At 50.5% G+C, this 24,972-nt stretch overlaps 9 protein-coding genes across 9 annotated transcripts; 2 read left to right on the forward strand and 7 right to left on the reverse strand.

The window, feature by feature from the left end:
* Positions 1-202: 202 nt before the first annotated feature.
* Positions 203-2,572, reverse strand: N7511_006830 (uncharacterized protein; the record flags this gene model as incomplete). The annotated part of the gene is made up of 9 exons (XM_057129207.1): positions 203-213; positions 337-800; positions 860-894; positions 949-959; positions 1,012-1,080; positions 1,133-1,301; positions 1,354-1,519; positions 1,578-2,332; positions 2,399-2,572. 9 exons carry the CDS (start codon positions 2,570-2,572, stop codon positions 203-205), a joined length of 1,854 nt encoding a protein of 617 aa, XP_056983763.1.
* Positions 2,573-4,274: 1,702 nt separating this feature from the next.
* Positions 4,275-6,590, reverse strand: N7511_006831 (uncharacterized protein; the record flags this gene model as incomplete). Its single annotated transcript, XM_057129208.1, has 4 exons — positions 4,275-5,917; positions 5,976-6,147; positions 6,203-6,279; positions 6,410-6,590. The coding sequence occupies 4 exons, from the start codon at positions 6,588-6,590 to the stop codon at positions 4,275-4,277; spliced, it is 2,073 nt and encodes a 690-aa protein (XP_056983764.1).
* A 314-nt stretch (positions 6,591-6,904) lies between these two features.
* pxa1 (putative peroxisomal ABC transporter (PXA1)) lies at positions 6,905-9,388 on the reverse strand (the record flags this gene model as incomplete). Its single annotated transcript, XM_057129209.1, has 1 exon — positions 6,905-9,388. One exon carries the CDS (start codon positions 9,386-9,388, stop codon positions 6,905-6,907), a length of 2,484 nt encoding a protein of 827 aa, XP_056983765.1.
* Positions 9,389-10,431: 1,043 nt separating this feature from the next.
* On the forward strand, positions 10,432-12,283 carry psrA (putative general stress response phosphoprotein phosphatase Psr1/2; the record flags this gene model as incomplete). Its single annotated transcript, XM_057129210.1, has 5 exons — positions 10,432-10,525; positions 10,597-11,672; positions 11,726-11,875; positions 11,925-12,023; positions 12,071-12,283. 5 exons carry the CDS (start codon positions 10,432-10,434, stop codon positions 12,281-12,283), a joined length of 1,632 nt encoding a protein of 543 aa, XP_056983766.1.
* Positions 12,284-13,205: 922 nt separating this feature from the next.
* Positions 13,206-14,773, forward strand: N7511_006834 (putative protein phosphatase PP1 regulatory subunit Sds22; the record flags this gene model as incomplete). The annotated part of the gene is made up of 7 exons (XM_057129211.1): positions 13,206-13,341; positions 13,410-13,441; positions 13,536-13,703; positions 13,749-14,045; positions 14,136-14,210; positions 14,275-14,677; positions 14,757-14,773. 7 exons carry the CDS (start codon positions 13,206-13,208, stop codon positions 14,771-14,773), a joined length of 1,128 nt encoding a protein of 375 aa, XP_056983767.1.
* Positions 14,774-15,948: 1,175 nt separating this feature from the next.
* On the reverse strand, positions 15,949-16,704 carry N7511_006835 (uncharacterized protein; the record flags this gene model as incomplete). Its single annotated transcript, XM_057129212.1, has 2 exons — positions 15,949-16,485; positions 16,564-16,704. 2 exons carry the CDS (start codon positions 16,702-16,704, stop codon positions 15,949-15,951), a joined length of 678 nt encoding a protein of 225 aa, XP_056983768.1.
* Positions 16,705-16,956: 252 nt separating this feature from the next.
* Positions 16,957-18,024, reverse strand: N7511_006836 (uncharacterized protein; the record flags this gene model as incomplete). Its single annotated transcript, XM_057129213.1, has 3 exons — positions 16,957-16,983; positions 17,036-17,823; positions 17,880-18,024. The coding sequence occupies 3 exons, from the start codon at positions 18,022-18,024 to the stop codon at positions 16,957-16,959; spliced, it is 960 nt and encodes a 319-aa protein (XP_056983769.1).
* Positions 18,025-18,578: 554 nt separating this feature from the next.
* abaA (transcription factor AbaA) lies at positions 18,579-21,070 on the reverse strand (the record flags this gene model as incomplete). The annotated part of the gene is made up of 4 exons (XM_057129214.1): positions 18,579-19,790; positions 19,853-20,352; positions 20,404-20,580; positions 20,635-21,070. 4 exons carry the CDS (start codon positions 21,068-21,070, stop codon positions 18,579-18,581), a joined length of 2,325 nt encoding a protein of 774 aa, XP_056983770.1.
* A 982-nt stretch (positions 21,071-22,052) lies between these two features.
* mrd1 (RNA-binding ribosome biosynthesis protein MRD1) lies at positions 22,053-24,931 on the reverse strand (the record flags this gene model as incomplete). Its single annotated transcript, XM_057129215.1, has 4 exons — positions 22,053-23,267; positions 23,319-23,591; positions 23,829-24,608; positions 24,704-24,931. The coding sequence occupies 4 exons, from the start codon at positions 24,929-24,931 to the stop codon at positions 22,053-22,055; spliced, it is 2,496 nt and encodes an 831-aa protein (XP_056983771.1).
* Positions 24,932-24,972: the final 41 nt, after the last annotated feature.

Here is a 24,972-nt window from a genome sequence, read left to right on the forward strand (position 1 = left end):
ATATAGACGAGAGTCTCTCACCACGATACCCGAATATCCGAATACTCTAGATCTTCCCACGATCTTTCTCAGTCGTCAAAATGAGAGAAGATCGGCGCGGATTGACAAAAGATACGATGTACATAAAGAACATAATAGTCGCATAATTCTAATCAAATGTGCCGACAAGGCACTGTTATGCCCGAACACGCAAGTCATTAAGTTACATGTACGCTAGTCCACAATTACACATTAAGTAGTAATCTGGATAGAGGAAAACATCAAGTCTATAGTTAGTTAACTCCAAAAGAGATGGCTAAGCGCAGAATCAAACACAACAAGGCGGTCCAGCCTTACCCTGTTGTGGCAGCTTCTCTTCAATCGGCTCCCAAGACCCACCATGGGATATAGCCTTGCCGTTTAAAAAGTTCAGACCGCGATGACGGCCCTTCAAGGCAGTGATAATTAACAAGATCTTGCTGAAGGTGTGCCACTCGCCACAGAAGGCATAGCTCTTGCCGGGGTATCCGATGCTCACTCCGACACAGCTGTACGCGGATATGATTTCGAAGATGATGTTAAAGGTGGAGAATGAGACGGGCTGAGTTTTGTAGTGGTCTGACTCGGCCACGGTTACGAGGAGGACCACGAGAGAGATGAGCCAAATGTCGTGGCTGAATTGGGAGCGGAGTTGCTTGAAGAAGAACTGGCCGCGGGCGAATGTTGAGCGAGGTGCGTCGGTGGTTGAGGGTGGAGGGTTGGTGAGATCGCGTTCCTTGTCGAAGGTGCTTGTGGAATTTTCTTGGAGGGCTTCTCTTCCGCTGTTTGGTGTTAGATTGGATGTGTTTGTTGATGGTACTGGAGATTCAGAGTTTCTTACCTGATCAGAGTTGATACTGGGAAGGCAGAAAGATACTAGAAGAGAATGGTTAGATACTGACATTGCTGTTCTGGGACTGTCGAGCTCACCATCATCAGGGCTGGGGATTTGTTAGCACATGATATTATCATAAAGAGTAATGAAGCACGTACCGTATAGAATAAGTAATGCTTGTGGCAGCCCGTCAAAGGCAACGACAGAGAAACCACCGCCGCGCACAGCTGTTGATGCTCAGTTAGCATTATCAACATCAAGAGGTCCGTCGGAACATACCCAAAGATTGAAAGAGACCATCCAAGACCCGGTATTTAGGAGAGAGCGCCGCAATCTCGACGGTGTTGATAGCAGCAAGCTCGAACGCTCCCCACATGATGCTGTTCAGCATCAAGATGGTGCCGAACAAGAACCACGTATGCCAAGATGGATACAAATACGCACACACCTACAAACAATATTAGTCTCTGCGTGGTGATAGACCAAAAGGGCCAACTTACATCCTGAGACCGAGTCAGAGTCAAATCAAACACTCGTCGCCACGCGTGCCAGGCTGGTTTCTCAGGGATCATCTTTCTCATCACCCAAATTGAAAGCCGGAGCAAGCACGGGAAAAGTGTATTTCCAACGAGGATGAGAAGCCCGGTGACGAGGAGCGGAGCGGCACTGTTCAGGTGTGTTAACAACCGTCTCCATGATCATCGGCAAGGTGTGATCCACCTACTCTCGTTGAAAGGGACCCATGTTGGCACTGAGGAGCGACATGCCGTTGTTAGCAAATGCAGATGTAGCGAGGAAAGCCCCCGTCCAGAAAGGAGAGACTCCATCTGCTTCTGCAATCTCTGGACGGCAATATTTCATCCAAAGCCCTAAGCACAGAATGCCGAAGGAGAGGAAGGCCACGTAGTAACCGACGACAAGCGCGGAGATCAAAGAAAGGGCCTTGTACTCTGCCCAGCCTGGCTCGTCACAGCCGATTGAGCTGCTGCTCAAATTTATCTTCACTTGTTGCATTGTGTTTATCACTCTAGCGACGATGCGGAACATGCGGGTTTTGGCGTCACAGACATCCACGCTGTCGCCAATGACTGTGATGGTAGTGACTTTTTGGCAATTTTCTGTCATATCTGGAGGAGTTACCGTCATGAAGTCATAGTCGTTTGATGATACGTGCTCCGATTTCCCAAAGGTCGAAATGTCGGGCAGTTCGTCCACTGTTGCATTTGTTCTGAGCAGACTGGTGATTTTAACAGAGGGGACATCATCTTTGGCTTCTGGGAAAGAATCTGTCTGTATCTGCACAATTGACGTCTGAGTCACTGTCTGATCGACCTTCTTTCTTTGCACATCTTTCAGGACCGAGCGAAGCGTTCGGGCGCGTAGGAAGGAGAGAACTCCGAGGATGAAGATAGCATGGCCGAGGACCAGCAGTGACAAGAGCGTTCCTTGTTGTATACCATTCAGAGTGGCCAAGTCCACCTGTCCAACATGTCAACCTTTTTCCTCTCGATCTCAATCGACTGTATACAGTAGGTATCGACTTACCACGTTCAGCCCTGTGCCTGTCATGGCACTGAAACTCATGAACAACGCGTCAGTATAGTGGAGCTCATGGATCGGCGTCGCCGTCGTGTACAATATGACACTGCCGATCGCAGACATGAGGATGAAATATGCATAATGGACAGTAAGGGAATCCAATCCCCGTAGAGAAGCCATGATCGGCATACTCAAAGAGTCGTCGTCAGCATCATGAACAAGTGTAGGGCAGGGATATCAAATCAATATAAGAATCGGAGCTGCTCTCTGTACGTGCCATCGGGTCTCGTTGTATACCACAGTCCTTGGGCACCTTTTCTGTAAGGAATGTTGGCGCGGTATTCTCTGGCCACGGTCTGGTCCTCCCCGGACACCTCCTTTTCGAAGATAATGGACACATTACTTGTTGCATTAGGCATCAACTTTGCCAATGGAGGGTACCACAAATAAACGCAAGGCTTGATGGGCTCTAAGGGACCGACCCGCTGAATTCTGCAGACGCAAGGCTCAAGTATGTGGGCTTGAGCTATTCGGAATTCTCCGAAATCCAACAGTCTGGACAGCTTCCGATTGATGTATCCTGTCGACAGTAGACATGTTGCATGTCATGTGTCAATTGCCTCTGAATCTTGGAAATATGTATAGACCATGAGTTGCTGAGAGACTTGACTCGGCACCACCCCCATGTCCATATCCTGGCCCTACAGTAATATCCCTCCTGGTCTTGTCATTCTTGGATTAATCTCTCGGAAGGCCGGCTGATAAACTTGGCGGAATCTTGTAATTAAGCTGTGTCTCTGGGAGCAACACGCCCCCTGCATATGATTTAGTTTGATATTGAAAGCTCGGTCCAACAAACACGATCAGTCGTCGACTATTGATATCAATTGGCGCCAGAGATACCCTCAGTACTATGATTATATCGTAGCTAATGGATAGGTCTGCATGTGCCCAAACCATTGTACAGCCAAAATCCATGCTCTGTGAGGTCAAAGTTTGAGATTTCTAGTACGTTTCCGTTGGATGTTCACTTATACCCTCAAGTCAGTAAGTTGGATCAGCGTTATTTTTTTACCTGGACTCGAATAGCCCTACAGACATACCAGCAAATCGGCCCACCAGCCATGCTACCCACAATTCTTATCGGAATGAAGAATGCCCTGGCTATGCAGGATGAAGCAGTGGCGTAGATGGCTCCAGACTTCATCCCTTGAAGGGAGACTGGAACTCAGACAAGTTTGAGTGTGTTCCAACTATCGTACAGTATATAAAGATACCAGAGAACCCACCTGTGTGTCACGACGGCGGTCTGCCAGGAATGCGATGCAGAGCACCTGCAAGAGTCTCAAAGCGCTGGCAGCATCGTCGAAAATCACCAAATATGATCTCGGTGGATCAGCCTAATACTGAAGAAACGAGTAACACTAGCGAATGATATTGGCCTTGCAACGCTCGGAATATGGCCAGGAAGACGTCAATGCAGTGATCCGAGCCGTCATATTATGAGACCGCTACCGGTGTGCTGCGCGCTCGTCGATATTGAGTTCGAATACTTGGTCTGGTTGGACGTTTCTTGAGAGATTCTGTTTGATAGTTAGGCTACTCGGACATATACCGGAGAACATTGATGAGAGCACCAGTGTAGACTTGAAGTACGAGGATCAGATATTTCGTTCTTGAAAGTTGGAAGCTATGAGCACGGTGTGAATAATCATCTCATGTTGGTCACAGGTACACTACGATGGCTGCAGTGCCATGTCTTAATCGTACAAAGAAGTTCAACTGCCATCACTAGCCTCACCATCGCTCATTCGAATAATTTCCTAACTCCGGGGTATCACATTGCGCCTTGAAGGAGGAAAACAACCATTAGAAAACACGCTTACAGGCCAAAATCACTTTCATAACCATCTCCAGCCAAAGGCAGGCTAGCAGGTCCAGAACCAGAGCCCAGCCCATCTTCAAGATCATCAGAAGTTTCTTCCTCGGGAGCAGTGCCGATCGCAGAACTGACCAGCTTACTAGTCTGAGCGACCTGCGCGAGACCACTCTTCGCCACGGCAGTTTTGGGTTTCTTGTTCTTGGAACCCTTGGGACGACCAACGTTGCGACTAGCGCTCTTCATGGTGGGGGGAATGCCAGCACGTCGGATCAGTGCGGGCGTGACTTCTCCGCTCAGAATCTTGAAGATGGCTCGCCATCTGGCGGGTGTCTCGCGCTGGGGTGCGGTCATGTCACATTCCACGCCATTGATCTCTACAATGCCCAGTGTTTCGATCCGGCTGTCGCCCCAGAACCAGGTCTTGCCCTCTGCAATGCGTGTGTCGACGCCCTCGGAGAAGTTGCGGCCGTGCAGGACGCCGTTGAGGTCGTAGCCGAAGTCGCGTTTGCCGAGGAGCAGGTCCATGGCGAGTGGCTCGTAGCAGCGGCCGAGGATCATGCCCTGGCTGATTGTAAGGCGGGGCGGCTTGTCTCCTGCGACGCGGTACCAGGGACCGTAGGCGGACATGCCGACCTGGCGAAAGGTTGCCGTTGCTTCTTCGTTGGTCATGACTTGGAGGGGAAGCTTGCTGAGTGGCTCGTCGCTGTTCGGATTTCGGTGTGGGTTGTTTGTGTACATTTTGCCGGTGATGCGCACGGAGTACTGCTGGGCCAGATTCGGAGAGGTGGGATCGTCAATGCAGTCAGTAAGGACGAGATTGATGTTGTCAATGATCATAACATCATCTACCTGACGGAGTTTGCCATCTCGCAGATCGTCAATGGTGTACTTTCGAGGTTTGAGACGAACGGTATCATGCACGGCGAGTAGCTCGGCACCAACCCAGACTCCTTTGCAGCCGATTTCCATGTTGGGCCAGACGCCCTTGACGTGAAACTTGTGTGTCACACTCCACGAAGCCATGACAGTTAGAGCGTTCTCGATTGAAGGGTGCAGGTTATCGCGGGATTCTTTGTGCAGATAGAGTTGCCAAGAGTTGAATGGCTTGATGCATCGGAGCGGAAGGTACTTGGACTGAACGGAATATGACTTGTCAAGACCAAGAGGATCCGGGAGAAGCTCAATGCGGAACCCGTGGTTACTCAGCTCTTCAGTGGTGTAAGGATTCTCAGTAATCTCCGCCACACGGATATCGCTCTCAGGAGGCTGAGTTACCACACCAGCACGCCAATCAGGCACCCACCAGCGGTTGTGCTTGTCACAGATTTCAAGGCGGCCATTTTCAGGACTGCGCAGGAGGCTCGAGGTATCCGCCATTTCCCAAACACAAAGCACGAGCTCACCACAGCGAGGAACAAAGGCCGGATCGAGAACAAGTTTGTTAAAGTAGTCAGAGAGCATCTCATGGGAAAGAGCCCAGTCAAAGTTCAGTGGTTGCTCATTGGGTTCATCGATGGAGCCTTTGGCCTTCAACTTGAGTACGTAGTCACGCCAGTAATCAGAATCCTTGTCCTCGATGGGGCGTCCAGGACCACGAACACCAGGACCACGAACACCAGGGCCATGAACACCAGGGCCACGAGCTAGGGTGATGTTAGCGAATGATCAATGCGGAAGCCACGGATATTAGAGCAGACTTACCAGGTCGATTTGCACCTGGGCTGGCCGGCTTCTTGGTACCTCCCATCTTGCTGCAGGGCTTGCACTGACACTCACTCAGCTTGCCTTGAGCTAGAGATAAGAAATGAGTGAAGAAGGTTATTTGGGATTGAAAGTACTGTCCGCTGGGATGTCCGAAGAGGAAAGGGTCACTCTAAAAGCGAAAGTTGTTAGCTGATGAATCGATAGACATAAGAGAGCAAACCCACAATTGAAGGGTTGTTGTTACGGGGTTTGTCGAAGAGAGCATAGCCGTCAGGCAGTTCAGGAATGATGTAATCGTCACCTATGCAGGTCGTTTGTCAGTCTAGTTCAGTCAAGTGGACGTAGAACGGGTCGCGCAAATGCGTGTTTCCATGGGCGTTCAATTGGATCAAGAACACGAGAATGGGGACCGAAAATCGAGGTAAACTGACCTTCAACATAACTTCCCTGTGATTTGAGCCAGTTCTCAGCAAGCAGCTTTCTCCAGCGAGTATCGTCGCGTTGGCTGTACGGCGATTCGGGCCAAGTGGTAATATCGCCATCACTTTGAAAGCCATCCATAGAGATAACAACCTCATTGGAGTCATCCTCGTCACTTTCAGAGCCTGCCATGATGCAGGTGAAGTGCGGCTTCAGACTAAAGGGGGTGGTAAACAAAAGGCAAAAGAGAGGGACTAGTACTCAGACAGAAACGTGGTGGTTATCGATAAGACTACTGCTGGCAATAAAGGGCGGTGTGAAGCTATTTACTAGGCGGTATAGATATACACGCCACTGTACAGTGGTGTAAGTACTTTTGGGTCTGACCGCCTTGTCTACCGCCTACCATATCAGTACTCTCCACTTCATGTTTAACAGCGACACTAAACCTTTCTAGAAGCATGGAGAATGTTTCATTTTCTGTGCTTAAGCTGTAAGATGTACACTCAATTGGCAGTCCCTTCAGCAATAGCCTCAACAGCCTCCTCAGAACCAGAATGATCTTGTTCTTGATAAGGAGGAGGAGCAATTTCACCTTCGCCTCCACTAGCCCAAACCTTTTGAAGCTCACGATCGATATCATCACGACGCTGCTTCAATTCATCCACCTTATCCAAACGCTTCCGAAGCTCCTGCAATTCCTTCTCAACACCCAACTTCTCCTTCTCAGTTCCAATCCGCTCAAACTCCCAGACCTCCCCTTCAGCTCCAAGCCCAAGAGTCAGGTTGTAGGTATGGTACTTCTTCAATGACGCTCTCGTTGAGATAGTGATCAGTGTAATACCTCGTTCCTTCGCTCGCTCGTAGAGCAAGCCCTCGACATCGGAAGAAACGGCTGAAGTGCCCTCGTCCATGAATGCGTATCGTGGTTCGTGGTAAAAGAGGCGGGCCATGCCCATGCGCTGCTTTTCTCCGCCGCTGAGCACATCTTTCCATTCTTTGCGCGCGTCCCAGCCGCCTTCCCGATTTGGTAGGTAGCCAAGGTGGGCGTCATCAAGAATTTTCTGAAGTGCTGCGTCTGACTCGCCCGCCTCGCGCATGTCAATTTCCGTGTGTGGGTAGATTACTTGGTCGCGTAGGGTGCCGACGCTGAGATATGGTCTTTGAGGGAGGAACATTATGCCGTCTATGCCGAAGCCTCGGGGCCGGCTAACTAGTCCGCGATAGACGGGCCATAGACCGGCTACGATCCGTGGGATGGCGGATTTGCCGACGCCGTTCGGGCCGGAAATTAGGAGGTGGTCACCTGAGTGGACGATGAAGGAGAGGGATTCGATGAGTTCATCGCCGCCCATTGGGTAGAGTGATGGGGCGACAATTGGGACCTGCTCCAGGCGGACCCCGTCGAAGCCGTTGTGGGTTGTGCCTTGTGAATCGGCAAGGGAGTATAGTTCGGGGTGTGAGCCGCGAGGTGTGTAGTAAGCATCGGCGTGAACTCTGTGTAGGGTGGCAATGAGGCCATAGACACGAGACGTGTAGCCAGCTAGCTCGGAGATGTCCTTGATGCTGTACATCATACGACCTCCGGCGTCGGCTAGGGAAAGCATCAGACGCTTGTTGGTGATAAAGTCCTTCATGCGACCACGCTCACGGCCAATGCCTTCCGGTGCATCGGCCAGCTCTGTTGCACCGCCACTTCCGCCCCAGGCTGGAAGGAAAACAGGCAGGGAAGTAACCAGATAACCGAATGCAGACCAAGAGTACTTAAGGATCATGTCTTCCAGCATGTTGTATCGAATCTTGAGGCTGTAGATACCTTCCATCCATCTCTGCAAGTCCTTGAAGCTTCTGACCAGAAAGACACGCTCGATATCGGCGCCACCATAGAAGGAGATCTCTTCAGCATTTGCAAGGAGCCTGGAGTGCAGACCACGGAAGTCTCCTTCCTTCTTGCCCTCGACTGCCTTGAGCTTTCCGAACGGAGGTGAAAGTTTCCGTAGTACGACGGCCGTGCTGAAGTATCCAGCCAGAATACCGCTCAAAGCCAGAGGACCCAGTGAGCGATACAGCTGGTAGTTAAACACGAAGAGATCAACAAGCGGTTTGCCCATTGAGGAGTAAAGTGAAGCGGCCGCCGAACAGAACAGTGTGAGATCTTGTGTGATGAATTGATCGGGACCTTGCCCGATTCCGCCGTCCAAGTTCATCAATTTGTAATAGTTGTTATTGTCGGTTAGGTATAGATCATGGATATACCTTGTCAACCGTGTGCGGAATGCAATGGACACCTTTGATTGGAGGAACTTGATCATGGCGTTTGTATATGAAGCCAGAGTTCCAATTCCACACCATTTGAGAATGCCCCAAAGGAAAGCTTTGCCCTTGCCAGCTACAAGGTCTCTCACGAGTTCACCATCGAGTCGTGCAATCAACAAGGAGAGATATGTTCGCAACAGGAGAAAGAGTCCATGGCTCATCAGCAAACCAGTTTCTTTACTTCCCCATCTAGGTACCATAATACTACCCAGACTCAGAAACTGGTGCAGGAATGCCAGATTCAACCCTGGTTTCGTTGTAGGCGGAGGTATCTGACTTGTCGAGCCGTCATCTTTGCTACGGGCAGATGCCGGAGGGTTGAGGAATAGACGACGGTGGGCATCGAAAGTAGTTGGCTTCGTCGGATGGATCAGGACCTTGGAGGTCAGGGTACCCTTGTAGGGCACATAGATCGTACGGGAGCCATCTTTACCGCGGATACCCGAGTTCCGGCGCAATAGACGGCGACCCTGGGCTCGTTCCTTTGCGCGCCCTCGGAACCATTTGTAGCCGCCATACCCTGAGCCTATTATGGAGAGCAGTAGGGCTATTGTTGCAACCAAGCGTGTTGTCTGGGATGTTCGGCGAAACTTGGATCGTATTAGATCCGAGTAATGTTGATACAGCGCCAGAAGTGGATCTTCTGGACGCCGTAATGTTGACTGGACGGCCATATTCACGCCAGGAAGTGGCCTCGCAAGTTATAGCGATACTTCCTTGACTAACTGACAGCCATGTAGAAGTGAAAGGGAATCCAAGAGGGCAACGTGACGTTGGGGAGAATACCGTACATCATTGCATGTGAACCTCGGGATGCGGAGAACCTCACGTGGGGAAGCTGACTGTACAGCCCGGAGGCAACCTTGGAAAATAAAGGCAAGATACAGTGTGTTTGGTAATTATAGATGGAGGGACCATGCGCAAACTAGGATTTCACGGGTTAACCTGTTTACTCCATTACTATGAATGATGACTAGACTTGGATATCAAAAAAAAAAGAACCAAAAAGGAATCAAAAAGGACCAAATAGGGAGTGAGAAGTATAACAAAGTGGTGAATAGCTGAATACAGTAGTGCATAGCATACACCACTCCGTATCGCCTAATGCCTATTGCCCTAGAAATAGAAACAAAGACAAAGACTACAGTGTGGCAGTAGCTTAGGGTCAATCGCCCCCATAACCAACATCGAACCAACATCGAACCAACATCGAACCACCGGACTAATACCGAGAACAGGCCATAGCTTCAGAAAAAAAGGGGCATGGAATTATCCGATCCAATCTGTTTTGGTCCAGACCCATGAAATGAGCGTAGCCGCCGAGGGCTTCAGTAGCGTGTGAAAAGAGCCAGTTAGCGTCGGAAAAAGGAATTAAACAAGACTCGAGTCACTTTCCCCCGTTCTCACACCGTACACGTGACATCCCCGACTCCTCTCTCCTCTTCTCTATCCCTATTGACTACACTTTGCTGTTTCCCCCCTGTTTCTAGTTGCCCTTGGCTTATAGCAACATAGTGTGGTGTTGGCTCACGGCCAAAGCGGTGCCACATTTGTTCCTCCCACCCCAAAAGGCGCTTGCTTACCTAGACCAACCCCCCCAAAGAGCCGCGCTCAACCTGTGAGCGTTCCGGCATTGCTTCAAATCTTTTGAATTGCTCTTCATTTTGAAGCTTTTCTGTGCCCATTTATACCATCTATCCTGATATCGCCATTCTCGATGAGTGGAGAGAGCACGGGGCGAGATATCTCACCCTCCGCTCCGGAGTTTACAAACAAAGCAACCATGGCCACCGACAATTCTGGCTCAGCCAGTAAGTGATTTGCGCATGCGATGCAATCTGTGTTTTGAGAGCCATGATAACTGACACTTTTCGCCCCGTAGACCCTGAGTCCTCGGAGCACGCTCGCACCGCCGATGCGACCGAGACGCAGGACGCAACTGCTGTCGCAACCTCAGAGCCAACTCCGTCCGCTGCAACTTCCGCTGCTCCGGCTGCCGAGACCGCAGAGACCCCCAAGAAACGTCTGTTGTCGATCCCGATCCCCTCGCGACGATCCTCGAAAAACAACAAGCAGGTCCCCTCTGAGAAGACCGAAGAAACACAGGATGGGGCTCAGCCTACTCGCAGAAGTTCCAAAGTGAGCATGCTGCGGACAAAGAGAGATCCAAGCCGGGCTAGCAGTCGTCGGTCGCGCCAGACTCAGGACGTTGCGAACAGCGAGGAAAGCAAAGAGGCCGCCGCGCCCGAAAGCATTCCGAAGCCCCAGCCCAAGAAGGGCCCATCAAAGCTTTTGGCTTTCCTGGGCTGCTGCTCGTCGGCGGATGTTGATACCGATGACACCACTGAGCCTCCTAAGAAAACGAACAGGCAGCAACCGGTCTTGAACCGGCTTCCTACTCCCGACAAGACGGACGCTCGCACCGGTGATTCCAGCACTGCAGAATCGAGGGAGCCCTATTTCGACGAGAAGGCGCATTCAACAGTCAGTGCGGATCAGCCTGGTGAAGAAGAGCGCAACTTCAAAGCGACCGCGACTGGCGCACAGAGCGAGGGTCCTTCAGCGGCTGTCGAGTCTGAAGCTTCTGGCCAGAACAATAAGCCCGAGGCGTCCACGCCTGTTGAGTCTGCAGATGCAAATGGGTCAGTAGATGAAAGTAAGCCGAAGGATTCAACTCAAGATTTGGATGCGCAAACAAAGTCTATTGAGGAGCCTGCTCCTTCAACCACTCCCAAGAAATCTCTTGACGAGGATCAATCAGAGAATGTCAATCAAGCAGATATCGTGACACAAGCCCCGATGGTTCTGCCTCCTCCCCCGCCAGTTCCTGCTCCCCCTGCTCGAGCTGTTTCAGACGATGGGATGCGTCCGTTGCTTCCTGCACCTCTACCACATCTCAGCGGCCGAAAGTGTCTTGTTCTCGATCTAGATGAAACGCTTGTTCATAGTAGCTTCAAGGTAAGCATCTACATATCTGAAATTCTTCGTACCCCAGCTAACCCAACTGCCAGGTTCTCGAGCGTGCCGACTTCACCATTCCCGTAGAAATTGAGGGACAATATCACAACATCTATGTCATCAAGCGGCCAGGCGTGGATCAGTTCATGAAGCGTGTCGGTGAGCTATACGAAGTAGTTGTCTTCACGGCCTCGGTCTCAAAGGTAAGTTCCCATCATCCACAGTCTTGAAACCCATGCTAACTTGGTATAGTACGGCGATCCTTTGCTGGACCAACTGGATATTCACAACGTGGTGCACCACCGCCTATTCCGCGAGAGTTGCTATAATCACCAGGGAAATTATGTCAAGGTGAGTCGGTTCCCTCAGTCCAGATGGACAGTTCTAACAACCATTAGGATCTTTCACAAGTCGGCCGTGACTTGAAGGAGACGATCATCATCGACAACTCCCCCACATCTTACATCTTCCACCCTGAGCACGCGATTCCCATCAGTAGCTGGTTCTCTGACGCTCACGACAACGAGTTGCTTGACCTTATCCCGGTCCTCGAGGATCTTGCCGGGGCACAAGTCCAAGATGTCAGCATGGTCCTGGACTGTACCTTGTAAATCCCTCGGATTCTTATTACGCCTGAGATTCCCATTTTGAGCGAGTTGTTTTCTTTTCTGCGCGAGAAAAGCCCTTCTTTTTGCATTCCTCTCCACTGCCACTTACCTGCCATTGACGGGTAGTCACCCTATTCTCCTACTGCCGATTTGATTCCCCTCTCGACGATGATCATCCCCGATGGAACTGGTATCCTCCTGGGTCACGGCTCGTCTGCATCTGCTGTCGTTGGATAGCCCGACCTGTCCCTCGACCATTTGCATTGTGATTTGTTTTATCTTACCACGCTCCGAGCGAGCTTCATTCCCCCATTGTTTTTGTTTTCTATGTGCCTGTCACCACCTCACGCCCTGATCTTTCCTTGTCTTTGTATTCCCTTCCAACAAGTCCGCTTTTCATGCATTCCGCAGGCGTCTCTTGGTATTTCATGTCCTCGCTGTATCCCCTCTGTGTTCCTCATTCTCTTTATTCTATTTTTTTCCATTTTTGTCTCGCTACACAGCCCTACTGGCTTGATCTCAGTGCAATACACGAGCGTGCATGCCGTGCTGAGATTTCTCGCCATCTCCCCTAGTCAACATCAGCATCAGCAGTGCCTAATAACCCCTTTACGCTGCCAGTTTGGTTTTCCTGTACATGTCTGTCGAGAGGCATAGTCTGAAGAGTAGAGCGAATCGTGTTTAGAGTAGAAATGAAGTTGATCTCGGACCATTTCCGCATTGAGCACTGCCGCATTGAGCGATGATGTAGTCAAAACGTTCCAGTTCCTGAATATCACGGGACATCTACAACTTCAATAATCCTTCGTGAATTCATACGACCTACGAACTTCTCTTGACTCTGCAGTTGCGACGATCTCTCCGAAAAAAAAAGCAGAAAGCTCCCCGCACGCCGACCGCCCACTCCGAACATCCCACTTCCACCATGAAGAACAAAGAAGGTTGGGACGGCAAAATGAGGGTCGAACCTAAAGCTGTGATCACAAATCCAGAGGCCCTGGAGGACTCTGACTACTCGGATCCTGATGCTCCGCCAGTGGACGAGATCCAGGCTGATGAAGGTACTGTCTCCGAAGATTTGCTCCGTAACCACCATCGCCGGAGAAGTCACCAACTGACAGCTTTCTAGATCTCTTGGCCGATGAAGACCCGAATGTCGAGGTGAGCACAACCCCGGACAAGCCTTTTCCTGTTCTACAGGGTGGCTTATGTACGATGAACCACCACGGCATGATTGCTAATCGCACTGTTCTAGGACATTGACCTCGTGCACTGCAAAATCCAGTCGATTCCTGCTCTCAAACTCGAACGCTTTCCTCAACTCCAGGTACGCACTATTATCGAGCTATACACATGTTCCCAGATCGTGGAAGAACCCAGTCGTGCCATCCTCACAGGTGCGCGCGCCGCGCGCCTTATCACAGTTGCCCCAAGCAGAGCAGATGGACTGATACATGGCGTCCCATAGAGACTATGCATGCGCCAAAATCAAATAACACGCATCGAGTTCCCTTCCAACGTCGCCGCCAGCTTGACCGAGCTCGATCTCTACGATAACCTCATTTCGCATCTGAAGGGCCTGGACGAGTTCCAACATCTGACGAGTTTGGATCTGAGCTTTAATAAGATCAAGCATATTAAGAATATCTCGCATCTCAAGAAATTGACGGAGATTTTCTTTGTGCAGAATAAGATTGCCAAGATTGAGGGATTGGAAGAGTTGACTGGCATTACGAATTTGGAATTGGGTGGGAATAAGATTCGGGTTCGTATTACACTTGATTCGCTATCAACGGAGATGAGATGAGATGAGAAGACAAGTGATCATGGGGATATACTGACAGGTTGCATCTAGGACCTTGAGAACTTGGACACCTTGACGGCTCTCACACAACTCTGGGTTGGAAAGAACAAGATTGTCGAGATGAAGGTGTGTCACTGAAACCGTCTACTAAATCCACCAAATCAGGAATCTTGTACTAACAACCGTCTAGAACCTAGACGCCCTCTCCAACCTCAAAATCATTTCCATCCAATCCAACCGCCTGACCCAAATCAGTGGCCTGTCCAACCTCAAGAATCTTGAAGAACTATACCTGTCCCACAACGCCATCACAGACCTCTCAGGCCTGGAACAAAACGAGAACCTGCGCGTGCTAGACTTCTCCAACAACCAGATCTCGCACTTGGAACACCTCTCCACTCTCAAGAACCTCGAAGAGCTATGGGGCTCCAATAACCAGCTCGCAAGCTTCGAGGAGGTCGAGCGTGAGCTGAAGGATAAGGAGAACCTCGAGACTGTCTATTTCGAGGGCAACCCGTTGCAGATGAAGGGACCTGCTGTTTATCGGAACAAGGTGCGCTTGGCGTTGCCTCAGATTAAGCAAATTGATGCCAGTAAGTTATCTCTCTGCTGGTTTTTGTTATGGGGCTGGCCTTTGCTGGGGTATCTTGCTAACTTTGTGGTTCTGTGTAGCTTTTGTCAAGGTTTGAGGCTTAAGGCTTATATCTGTGCGATGTATCGACTGTTTGTTCTAAGTTTCTCTTGACTTATCCTGGCCAGTCCTGTCTACTTGGCCTTGGCTATGGCTGATATCCTCTGTTATATGGTCCAGTGCATGGATCAAATCTTGAAATGAGAAATGAATCTTGGAATGAATTCGTGTAGAATGTTTGGATAGCACCTATGCCAAAGTGGTGTTTAGAAGTTTCTGCCCGTATGTATGCTTGGTTTTATTTATAAAGCCAGATTATGTCTTTTCTTTGTCGCGGCCCATCGTCCCAGATTCTATGGTACACCCTATCTTTGTCTGATCCAATGGGGGCTAGGCACTCACACCCAGGTGGGAAATGAGACAGAAGAACAAGGCGAACAAGATATGGACAATACAGAAGATAGTACATCGTGTTGGATAAAGATGGTGAGAATGCTATGATATATTTGCCAAATTGAAGAGGACGAACGGGCTATCATTTTGCAGTGTAGAGTGTAGACAGTAACATGCTATCTTACTGGGCAGAAATTGCTATAGAATAGTATCGTGCTGTGTTGTGAACCTGGCCAAGGCAAATATCCCTCGGGTATACAGTAGACACAGAGTGGGTTCTGGTGGAGACATATTGGCGCATATAGCCCAGAGCCCCAGGGAGGCCGTCCCAGGCCGAGTCATGACCAGCCAGCACAGGGTAAGTTGAGAACCAAATAAGAGCCGGGTGTGAGCAGCTCCAAAATAAACCAAAGTAAAGTGATCAAGGTCAGAATCGACCCGAGAAGCGCACAAAAACCAAACAATGTATGCGGATTTCCCAAATAGGAAATCGACATGATATGATGGCAAATAAAGTGTCATATTTCACCAAAATGCCCCAGTAGTCTAGTTGGCACCTGGTTCCTAACTTGGGGGAAGAGTATCCCCGCTCCTCGCTGGAACCAACTAGACTATGTCGTTGCAACTTGTGTCCCTGTGAGAGGGACGGGCCCGCCCTCTCACAGGGATGCGAGTTGTACTGACGGCCCTGGAAAGCCAACGGTCTTGGGTCGAGGGAACCCAGGAACGAGGGGCATATGCATCTTTTTTAACTTTTCTGCTTTGGATGTTCCCTGCCTGGCCTTGTCTTGGGGGATTTGGATCTGCCATAGCTTAATTACCAAGTAGATGCGAGTCTCGTTAGAACTCCCCAAACTCTTCATATTGCTTTCTCTTCTCGGTTGAATCTCCAAGCTCCTTCTGGTCTTCTTTCTCCTTTAGCCCTTCCTTCCACAGATCCATCAAACTCATCGCTCCCATCCACCGATTCTCCTCCTGGATGTTCTCCTTCACCCCAATCCCAATATGATATTTCTTACTCGGTAGACAATCCGCCAATTCCCGCACGGGCACCCCCTCCCGGATAAGATCCTTGTACATCGGACTCATCTTGTGCATGTTGTATGTTGTGTAAAAGGGATTGCGACTGATATTGGAGGGATGGTTATGGCGCGAGGATTGGATCTGGATCATTATTGAGGGCGAGTCATCCGGTGAACTGGCTGATTTGTCTTTGAGGGGGTTGGCGTGTTTATTGGATTGGGGGATTGGCGCGGAGCCGGGTGGTAGTGGGATTGTTACTGGTGATGAGTCGATAGCGCGCTCTGCGGCTTCGGCGTTTTCGTAGATTGCGAGCATTGGTCGATGGCGATTGGGGGAGTCATTGGTTGTGTCGTACTATATTTGCATGTCAGTGGGATTCGTTGAAGCGTTTGCGCAATGCGTTGCGCTGTCGGGTGTTGCTTTGGTCTTTACCTTGAGGTTTCGGTATGAGACGATTTCACCGTGCTTTTGGAGTGCCTTGAGAACTAATTTGCTTTCTGCTAGATTTCTTGGTGTTGGCCATGCTGTAATATGTACTTGCGAGGCGAGTCGCGCTGTGGCCGAGGGAAACATGGTGTTTGGAGATTGAGGTTTGGATGTTGGAGAGAGCGGAGGTTTGGAGAAAAATGGCCGGAGATCGGCAAGTCTTGGCGCTCCACGGTATAGATCTATGCGATTGTTGCTACGACCCTGAATTACAAGAACTTCAGACCAATGGAAGATAGAAGAAGCGCTAAACTATATTTATTCATTTGTGCTATCCAATTCATCAGCCCCGTCCTTTCTTCGGACACGGGATATACTCCGCCTCTAAACAGCCAAGGCTTAGAAGATGGGAATACCGAGACCATACTAGAAAATAAGTCAGTAAAGGACAAAAGCCACAAGTAGAAACCAAACTCACAGCCATGGGGTCATTGAACCGAAGACCCTTGTCAAGAGCACTAATAGCCTCAATCTCCGAACCCTCGAGATCAAAGTCGGTGACCTGCAAGTTCTGCGCCAGGCGAGTAGGATCATTGCTCTTAGGGATAACAGCAATGTTTCGCTGGGTAGCCCAACGCAGCAGAACCTGGGCCGGGGTGCGACCATGCTTCTCGGAAATACTCTTAATAGTGGCATGCTCAAACAGCAAAGGCGTATCCTGCGCATGCTTGAGGTTCAACTCCAAGAAACTCAACGGGCCGAAGGACGAATAAGCAGTAACAGCAAGACCCTCACTCTGGGCAAAGTCCACCAAGCGTGTCTGCGTCAAGTAGGGGTGGTGCTCGATCTGCAGGGTCGCAGGGCGGACGCGCGCATAGCGCAGCAGATCCATCAACAGCTGGGCACTGAAGTTGCTCACGCCAATGCTGCGCGCGAGCTTCTTGTCGACGAGGGACTCCATTGCGGCCCAGGTCTCGTGGATGGGGGCGTTGGCCAGCTCGATCTTGCCGTCGGCGGTTGTCCAGCTGGGTGGGTAGCGCACGCTGGGGTCGAGGTACTTCAGTGCGATGGGGAAGTGCACGATGTACAGGTCGAAGTAGTCCACGCCCCAGTCTGCCAGTTGCTTGCGGCAGATCGGTTCCACTTTGTCGCCTTCGTGGAAGCTGTTCCAGAGCTTGGAGACGATGAAGAGCTCTTCGCGCTTGACGAGGCCGTCCTTAATGGCACGGGCTACGCCTTGGCCACATTCGACTTCGTTGCCATAATCTGGTGCTATTAGTCTATCTTCCTTGTTTTTAGGACTTGGGCAGGGGAGGCTGTACCGCAAGCACCGTCGAAGAGACGGTAGCCGGCCTTGATGGCATTGTAGACTTGATCGGCGCAGGTGTCATTGTTGACCTTCCAGAGACCGAAGCCTACGAGAGGCATCTCGTAGCCGTTGTTCAACTTGACAGTAGGAGCAACCATTGTGAATGTGGGTTAGAGTCTGGGGATTCTGGGAATTAGCAGTACTCTGAAGGAATTGGAACAGGGACTGACTTTGGAGGGGTATTTTTTTGGTTGGAAAGAAGACCCCGCGGGGACAGGCTATTATATTTAAGCCACAATTCATCTGGCAAAAAGTAAAGGTCCAGGCTAAATGGCCGAATATAGTTCCAATAGCCTCTTGGCCACGCCCCCACTAGTATAGCGGCTAAACACGGCATCTAAATTAGCCGGCACATACAAAGAGTAAGAAGAGTAATGAGAGTAAGAATAATCAGAGTATTAAGAATAATCAGAGTATTAAGAATAATCAGAGAGTAAAAGAAGAATCAGAAGTAGATATAATAATGATAGAGAAATAAATTGAAATAAATATATTGGACCCTTCAACTCCCCATACTCCATTGCTTCTGCCCAAGATCACCAAAAAAAATAAATAAATAGACAGATATAAAAGTCACAGAAATAGAACCACAGACCACTGCCAGAATGATTATCATTACCACTAAATATTTTGTAAAAAAAAAAAGATGTCGTTATACCGTATCCACCGGAGTACTATCACCATAGCCATTCGCATGATCGGGGCCTGCCCCATGCATGCCGGAACCATTAGGCATGCGCCCGACAAGCTTATCCATCAAGTCTTCAGACGGCAGAAGCTGATCGAAGTGATGAGGTTGCTGCGGCTCTCGCGAGACAGGTGCATGATGCTCTGACTGGAAGGGGAGGTGGTGATAGCTGCCGGTGCCGACATCACCGGGAAGAGAGGCCGAGTGCGTGGCCCACGAGGCCTGGCCGTGGCTCAGGTCGTCGAGGGACTGCGGGTTGGATCCAAAGAAGCCGGTGAGCACGCTGTTGCTGTCGTGCATGTTCACGCTGTGCTGTTGGGATGGCACGTAGTGTGAGGTGTCGTGGCCCATTGTGTAGCCCATGCTTGAATGGGAGAGGGGGAGGTCGTGCACGTTGAGCATGACTGGCGCGCCGCTGGAGGAGTGTAGACTGGTGGATGGGACTGTTTCCGGTGCGAGGCTGGTGGAAAAGGAGTCTAGCACGGAGGTGACGGCCGTCTTGTCGTTGAGGCTGTCTTCAGGCTTGGTGATGGATGTCATGAAGTCGAGCTGACCCGACGAATTAAATAGATTAGCCACATTGTCGTGGGATGATGGGTACATGGGCCACTGGGTTTGAGAGTGGCCCTGGTGATGGATGAGGTCCTGGGGCTGAGGAGCCTGGTAGACGTTTTGGTGAGAGGGCTTGTTGAGAAGGATCGAGTCCAACGAGAGAGGAGGAAGGTCAACTCCAGTCCCCGGCCTGGGGCTATTGGTAGTGGTGCGGTCCGGGGCAGGGATGAGTCGTCTCCATGTAGTAGTACCGACTTGACCAGGCCGGGTTTGGCGAAACTTCCAAGCCAAGATTGCCATGCGCTTGCTCCCATCGCCCTGGTGGCTTTGGTATTGGTTGGAAAGACGGCGAGCACTGGGAGGGGTGGCTCGAAGCTCCTGTACTGCAGACAGAGAGCGGATGAACTGACGCGTACTGGCATCGGTGTCTTGAATGTCTTGAGAAGAACCTGTGTCTTCGGCAATACGCTTCCTTTGGGTCAAGTCGGTGAATTTCTTGGCCCACCAAGATGATTCAAACAGAGGCTTGACCTTGGTAGGGTGGGTCTTTGGAAGATCATGGTAACTCTCTATGGCCTTTTGGCCGTCGTTGTACAGGTGTGTGCTGCAGGTCCAGTTTTCCATCTGGCCGACTCCCAAGATATCGCCCGCGGTGGGGTGGGCATAGTCAAGGTCAAGCTGGATACCAAGACGAGATCCCGCAGGGGGAAGTCAGTCATCAGTTCAAGGTTGACTTCTAACAGGATGATATCACAGTCAATGGGGTTGTTAATATCATCTACCATGACAGCCAGCTGAGGGAAAGAGGAACGCCAGCCACTGACATGCTCAAGGGGCATAGGAGGGGCCCCAGGCTGGTGGAGGTCGCCTTGAAGACGAGTGTATGCATGCAATGCCTTGTCAATGCGGTTGGCCTGTTGAGGAGCGCTGACCCACATATCGAAGCTAAAGCCATGAATGGAGCTGGCAGGGGTCTCCTGCATGTTCGATCCGAGGGTATAATGTGGCGGAGGAAGATCACCAGCATAAGGCTGCATTGATCGCATGTGGTCATGGTAAACGGGATGAGCTCCATAGTGACTGGATGCCGAAGGGTGTTCCATCGATGCTCTCCACTTGGGAGCAGGTGCCGAGCTATGCACACTGGATGATCGTTCTGTTGATGCCTCTCGTACAAGTCGTTCCCCTGGCCAAACATATTAGCAAGCGTCAGACATGTTGAGTTTTGGTCACTTACAATCAGGGTCTCCCTTAAGGAACGAGTCGAGAACTTGCAAGTGGCTGGAAACCTGCTTGCGAGTTCTCCGCTTGCCAGTCAACTTGAAGATGTACTCGGCGATGAGTTCGTTCCTTCCATAAGACTTGCCACGTTCCGACCACTTTCTCCGACCCATAGGAGGGTTTGCTTCGAGGGCTATATCAAATTGTCAGGCTTGGGATTCGGGGCTTAGCCTTTGCATCAACTTACCCTGTTGGAACGCATCCTCTAGCTCATCAGACCACACTGGTTCACCATCCTTGCCAGTATCCCGACGGGGGCGTGCCCGATACTCGAGATACTTCTGAGACTTGAGGTAGCTGCTTCTAGCACGACGAGACTGGGAGTTGGCTCCAACGGAATGAAGCCGACGAAGCTTGCGTTGGTGCAAGCGAGCAGCTACTTGCTGTTGATGTTGGTGCAAGCTATGCCCGGACAGAGGTTGTATGGGAGCAGCGTGGGGATACTTGTATGCAAGCTGTTGAAGATGGTCATCACGGCCAGCGACATCGTGTGCTAGATGGTCCGAGTATGACTGCACATTCCCAGATGTATTCTGGAGAGCACGTTCTGAATGAGCGCTCACAGGATCCAGAGACGGCTGGTTCTGAGGCACGAGGCACTCGGATTGCCAGTCAGTAGCCATGGGAGGGGACCAAGGACGGGCTTCTCGAAAAGAATGACAGATTCCAACGAGGAGGGGGATTGAGAGGCACCGTCAAATGCTTACTGCCTGGCAAAGAACGCAGCTCAGTCACAAAACAGTGACCCAAGAACGCAAGTCTGGAAGAGAATGTAAGAACCTGGGAAAGAGAATGTGAGAGCGAGCAAGAAGATGTTTATAGGGAACCACATCTCCCCTTGGAGGGGGTCACTGTGTAGTCCCAGTAGCAACATTGTTCCGCCAGGTCTCTATGTCCCTCGAACGCCTATGCTCCTAGGCCAGGTCGTGGTCCTGGCTCGTGTCCAGGCACCAGAGAGCAAAGGACCACGGCAAGCCATCCTTGCCGCAGCAAATCAGGAGCCAGGACAGGGCTCGACATGAAGGAAGTCGACGGGGAAGCAAGGGATGCTCAGCAGCACGATCCAGTGATGAGCACTTCGGAGATTTTGCACACCACGAACTGACCACGAAGATCAGCTGCTTGGACCAGTGTCAACAACAATTGTCAACAATCAGTGGCAATCATGGCGCCGTTGGAATGTTGGTCGTCCAACGATGTCGCCTGAAGGCGCGGGATGAGGAATGCTCTGCTACCATCGAGTACTACCCAAGGAATGAAGGCTTGGATGATCTCTGTTGATGATGGCCCTGCGTACCATCAGTAAATTAAGCGAGACTAGCTCGTGATGACCCTACAATCCAAGGTGAAGTTTAGTTGGAAAGTGTGGGGATGGAAAGTGTTGGCGCAGGGTAAAAAGTAGGGTTATACACTAAAGCACACTAAATGCGCCTTGAGATGCACGAGGACGGGAGACTGCAGTGAAAAATTGACAGGAACGTGTTCGGGGTATCTTTTTTTCCTACGAGTAGTAGTATGCAAGTAATCGTACATTGGACATTAATCTGCAAGGGGTGACGAGCAGCCAATCCCAGGGCGCCATTAGCCAAGGGAGAAAGGAGAGCTTCATGCCTCTTCCTCCTGCCCTCCTACAGTGAACTTCTTGCGGCCGGCGCCAGCAGTGAGCTGTTGCAGTTTGACCCTGTCCACCTGTTCTCCTACCTTCTTTTCTAGGCGCGCCAATTCCTCCTCGGGATCGACAGCCTCCTCGTTCACGAATTCCAGAACCAATCTTCTCCCCAGGAGATGCGTGTTTTTCAACGCGTCCATGGCATTTTCCGCTTCGCGAGCGCTTACAAAATCCGCAAAACCGAAACCACGAGCCGTCCGATCGAACTTTTGAGGAACACGCACTGACCGAAGTTGTCCGTAGGCCCCGAACAGGGATCGGATGTCCTTCTTGGTAGCCTGGAAAGGCAAGTTCTTGATGATGATCTTGGTTCGGCGTGCGGCAACCTTCTTCGCCGTGTCATCACGTCTCCGTTCCTCAGCAGCATCCTTGCCCTTGTGTGAAGCCCGGATGACAAGCTCGTGCTGATCTAACTTGTAACCATTCATGGCTCCAAGAGCTGCTTGTGCTTGAGCTTTGGTCTTGAATTCTGCGAATCCGAAGCCCATGCTGAGAGTCTGTCCGGCGTGCTTGGGGTCGGGCTTGGTCTTGATACGTCCAGTAACAAAGCCGTCCAGCGGCCGGAAGATTTCCAAGAACTTCTCGTTGGTGGTAATGAAGTTGAGGTTCTTTACGAAGAGAGTCGTGGTTTCTACGCTCTCCTCGGCCTCTGCTGCAAAAGTGTCCGCAGTTGAGAATCCTTGGTCCTTGCCTCGCATCTCAGGAGCAACGGAACGTGGTGCCACTGTCGAATCAAATAGATCCTTGGGCGCCTTCTCAAGGAACAAGATGGAATCACCCATCTTGCGATAAGCCATGCCCTTGAAGGCCTTCTGGGTCTCATCAGCCCGGGCAAACTGGACAATAGCAATGGTGCCACTAGGTGGCATCAGGAGGCGAATGACGGTGCCGTAGGGCTCGAACAAAATCCTGAGTTCCTGAGAACTCACGCCGTATGAGAAGTTTTTGACCAAGATAGCCGTGTTACCACGCTCACGCTGCTTAAAAGCGTCAATGTTGACACCGTTGTTGGCAAAGTAAGCTTTCGTTTCCTGAATAACATGCGTTTCAGCATGTGCCTGCTTAACAGCCGCATCAGACGAGGTGGGATCAAGAAGATCTGATTTGGAGACTCCGAGTCTTCCAGCCACTGAAGACATTACAGCGTCGGCCTATGTCGAATTAGCTTTTCGTTCTTTATATGTAGTTGGAGTATAACTTACGTTCATGTACAGAGAGTTCCAGCTGAATGTAGAAGACGAGGCATTCATTTTTCGCTTGATCTCTTTTTGCTTTTTCAGAGGAAGCTTTGACAGCTCGTACTCATCAATCTTGTATGTCTTCTTTGCAGAAGCTGGCAAGATGTGTAAAAGTCGACCCTGGAATTGCTTTCCATCCAGACCTTGGTATGCCTCGACGGCAGCCTCGGCATCGGAATACTGGACATATGCAAAACCTTTGCTGGTTGTGGAGCGGGTATCAAAAGCAACATGAATCTGTATCCAATTAGTATTCAATCTTGTTTGAACATTTGTGTATGAATATAAATGGATGAGTTGCTCTTCAGAAAGTCAAGAAGCATCTACTAAAATCTCTTGTCCAGGTCACATCATCTGCTATTGCATCGGATGTCCCTATCGGGAAAATCATCATTTGAGCACTCGGCGAGCGGCGTAAAGCCAGCAGGCCTTGGGGAATGGGCAGGGTAGAAACAAAATTGACCAATGACTGACCTCTTCAATCTTTCCGAAGCGTTCAAACAGCGGCTGAAGATCCGCTTCGGTTGTGTCGTATGCAAGATTCCGGAGAAACAGACGAGCCGAATTCCGAATGAGATCCAGATTAGGGTCTTCCGGAGCCGGGACCTCTGGGGCTTCTTGGGGTTCGCTGTCAACGTCAGTCATGTTGGGCGCAATGTTCTCAATGGCCTCAGTGCGTGATTCATTGCGCACTGGTGGCGACTTATCACCAGCTGAAGATTCTGAATCAGAATCAGCAGGTGCCTCGGCCTTGTGTTGATCGAATTCGTCTTGCTCTTCTTCATCGAGAAGGCCCAACAGACGACTAGTCTTTGACCGCAACCAGTCCGCGTCAGATACAGGTGCAGCCTCTTCAGGTTCCGCAGTGTTGTCCTGTTCTGGCTCTTCTTGGTTCTCTGCCTTGTCATTGTTGTCAATCACAATGGGTTCTGGTTGGGCATTTTCTGCCACGGAAGGTTTTTCTGTCTTGGCCTTCTTGGGATGTGAAGGTAGCTCTTCCGTTTGTGTGTCTTCCTGGACGGGTTGGTTAATCACGGGGGCAGTCACCACAGACGGCTTAGCCATGTCATCATCATTGGCCCATGTCCGAGTCTTGGATGACTGTCCCATCAGTGACAGGTACTCCTGCAGCTTAGGGTCCTTGGATTTGTCTTCCTCGCTGCGCTTGCGCTTCTTGTCCAACGATGTATCATTATCATTCGTGGCATCACGTCTGCGTGTGGGATGAACATCCTCAGCGGCATTGGATTCGATCTGCGATAAAACGGGTCAGTCTCAAGACCACCTTCATTGGTCAGCTTGCACGGGCGAAAGGAAGCGGCTGAATCAATGGAGTAATGGGAACATACCGGACGAGCGATGTCTACAGAGATCTTCGACATCTTCATATATGTTCTGTTGAAGTGTGTAACGGCTTGTTGAGCTGCTTCATGACTCTTGAAGCCAACAAAACCCATCCTACGTTTAGGTAGGACATGAGCATCTGTGACTTGGAAGCGTGTTGAAAAGTGCTTCTTAAGCTGGTCATTGGAGCATGTTGGTGGAAGACCACTCACGAACACTCTGGTGCTCTCCATGGTGTTCGGTGGTCAAGCCTTTTGAAGTAGGAAGACTGAAA

The sequence above is a fragment of the Penicillium nucicola genome, assembly GCF_028828085.1.
Source record: "Penicillium nucicola strain IBT 29836 chromosome Unknown utg000006l, whole genome shotgun sequence".
Lineage (NCBI taxonomy): Eukaryota > Fungi > Ascomycota > Eurotiomycetes > Eurotiales > Aspergillaceae > Penicillium > Penicillium nucicola.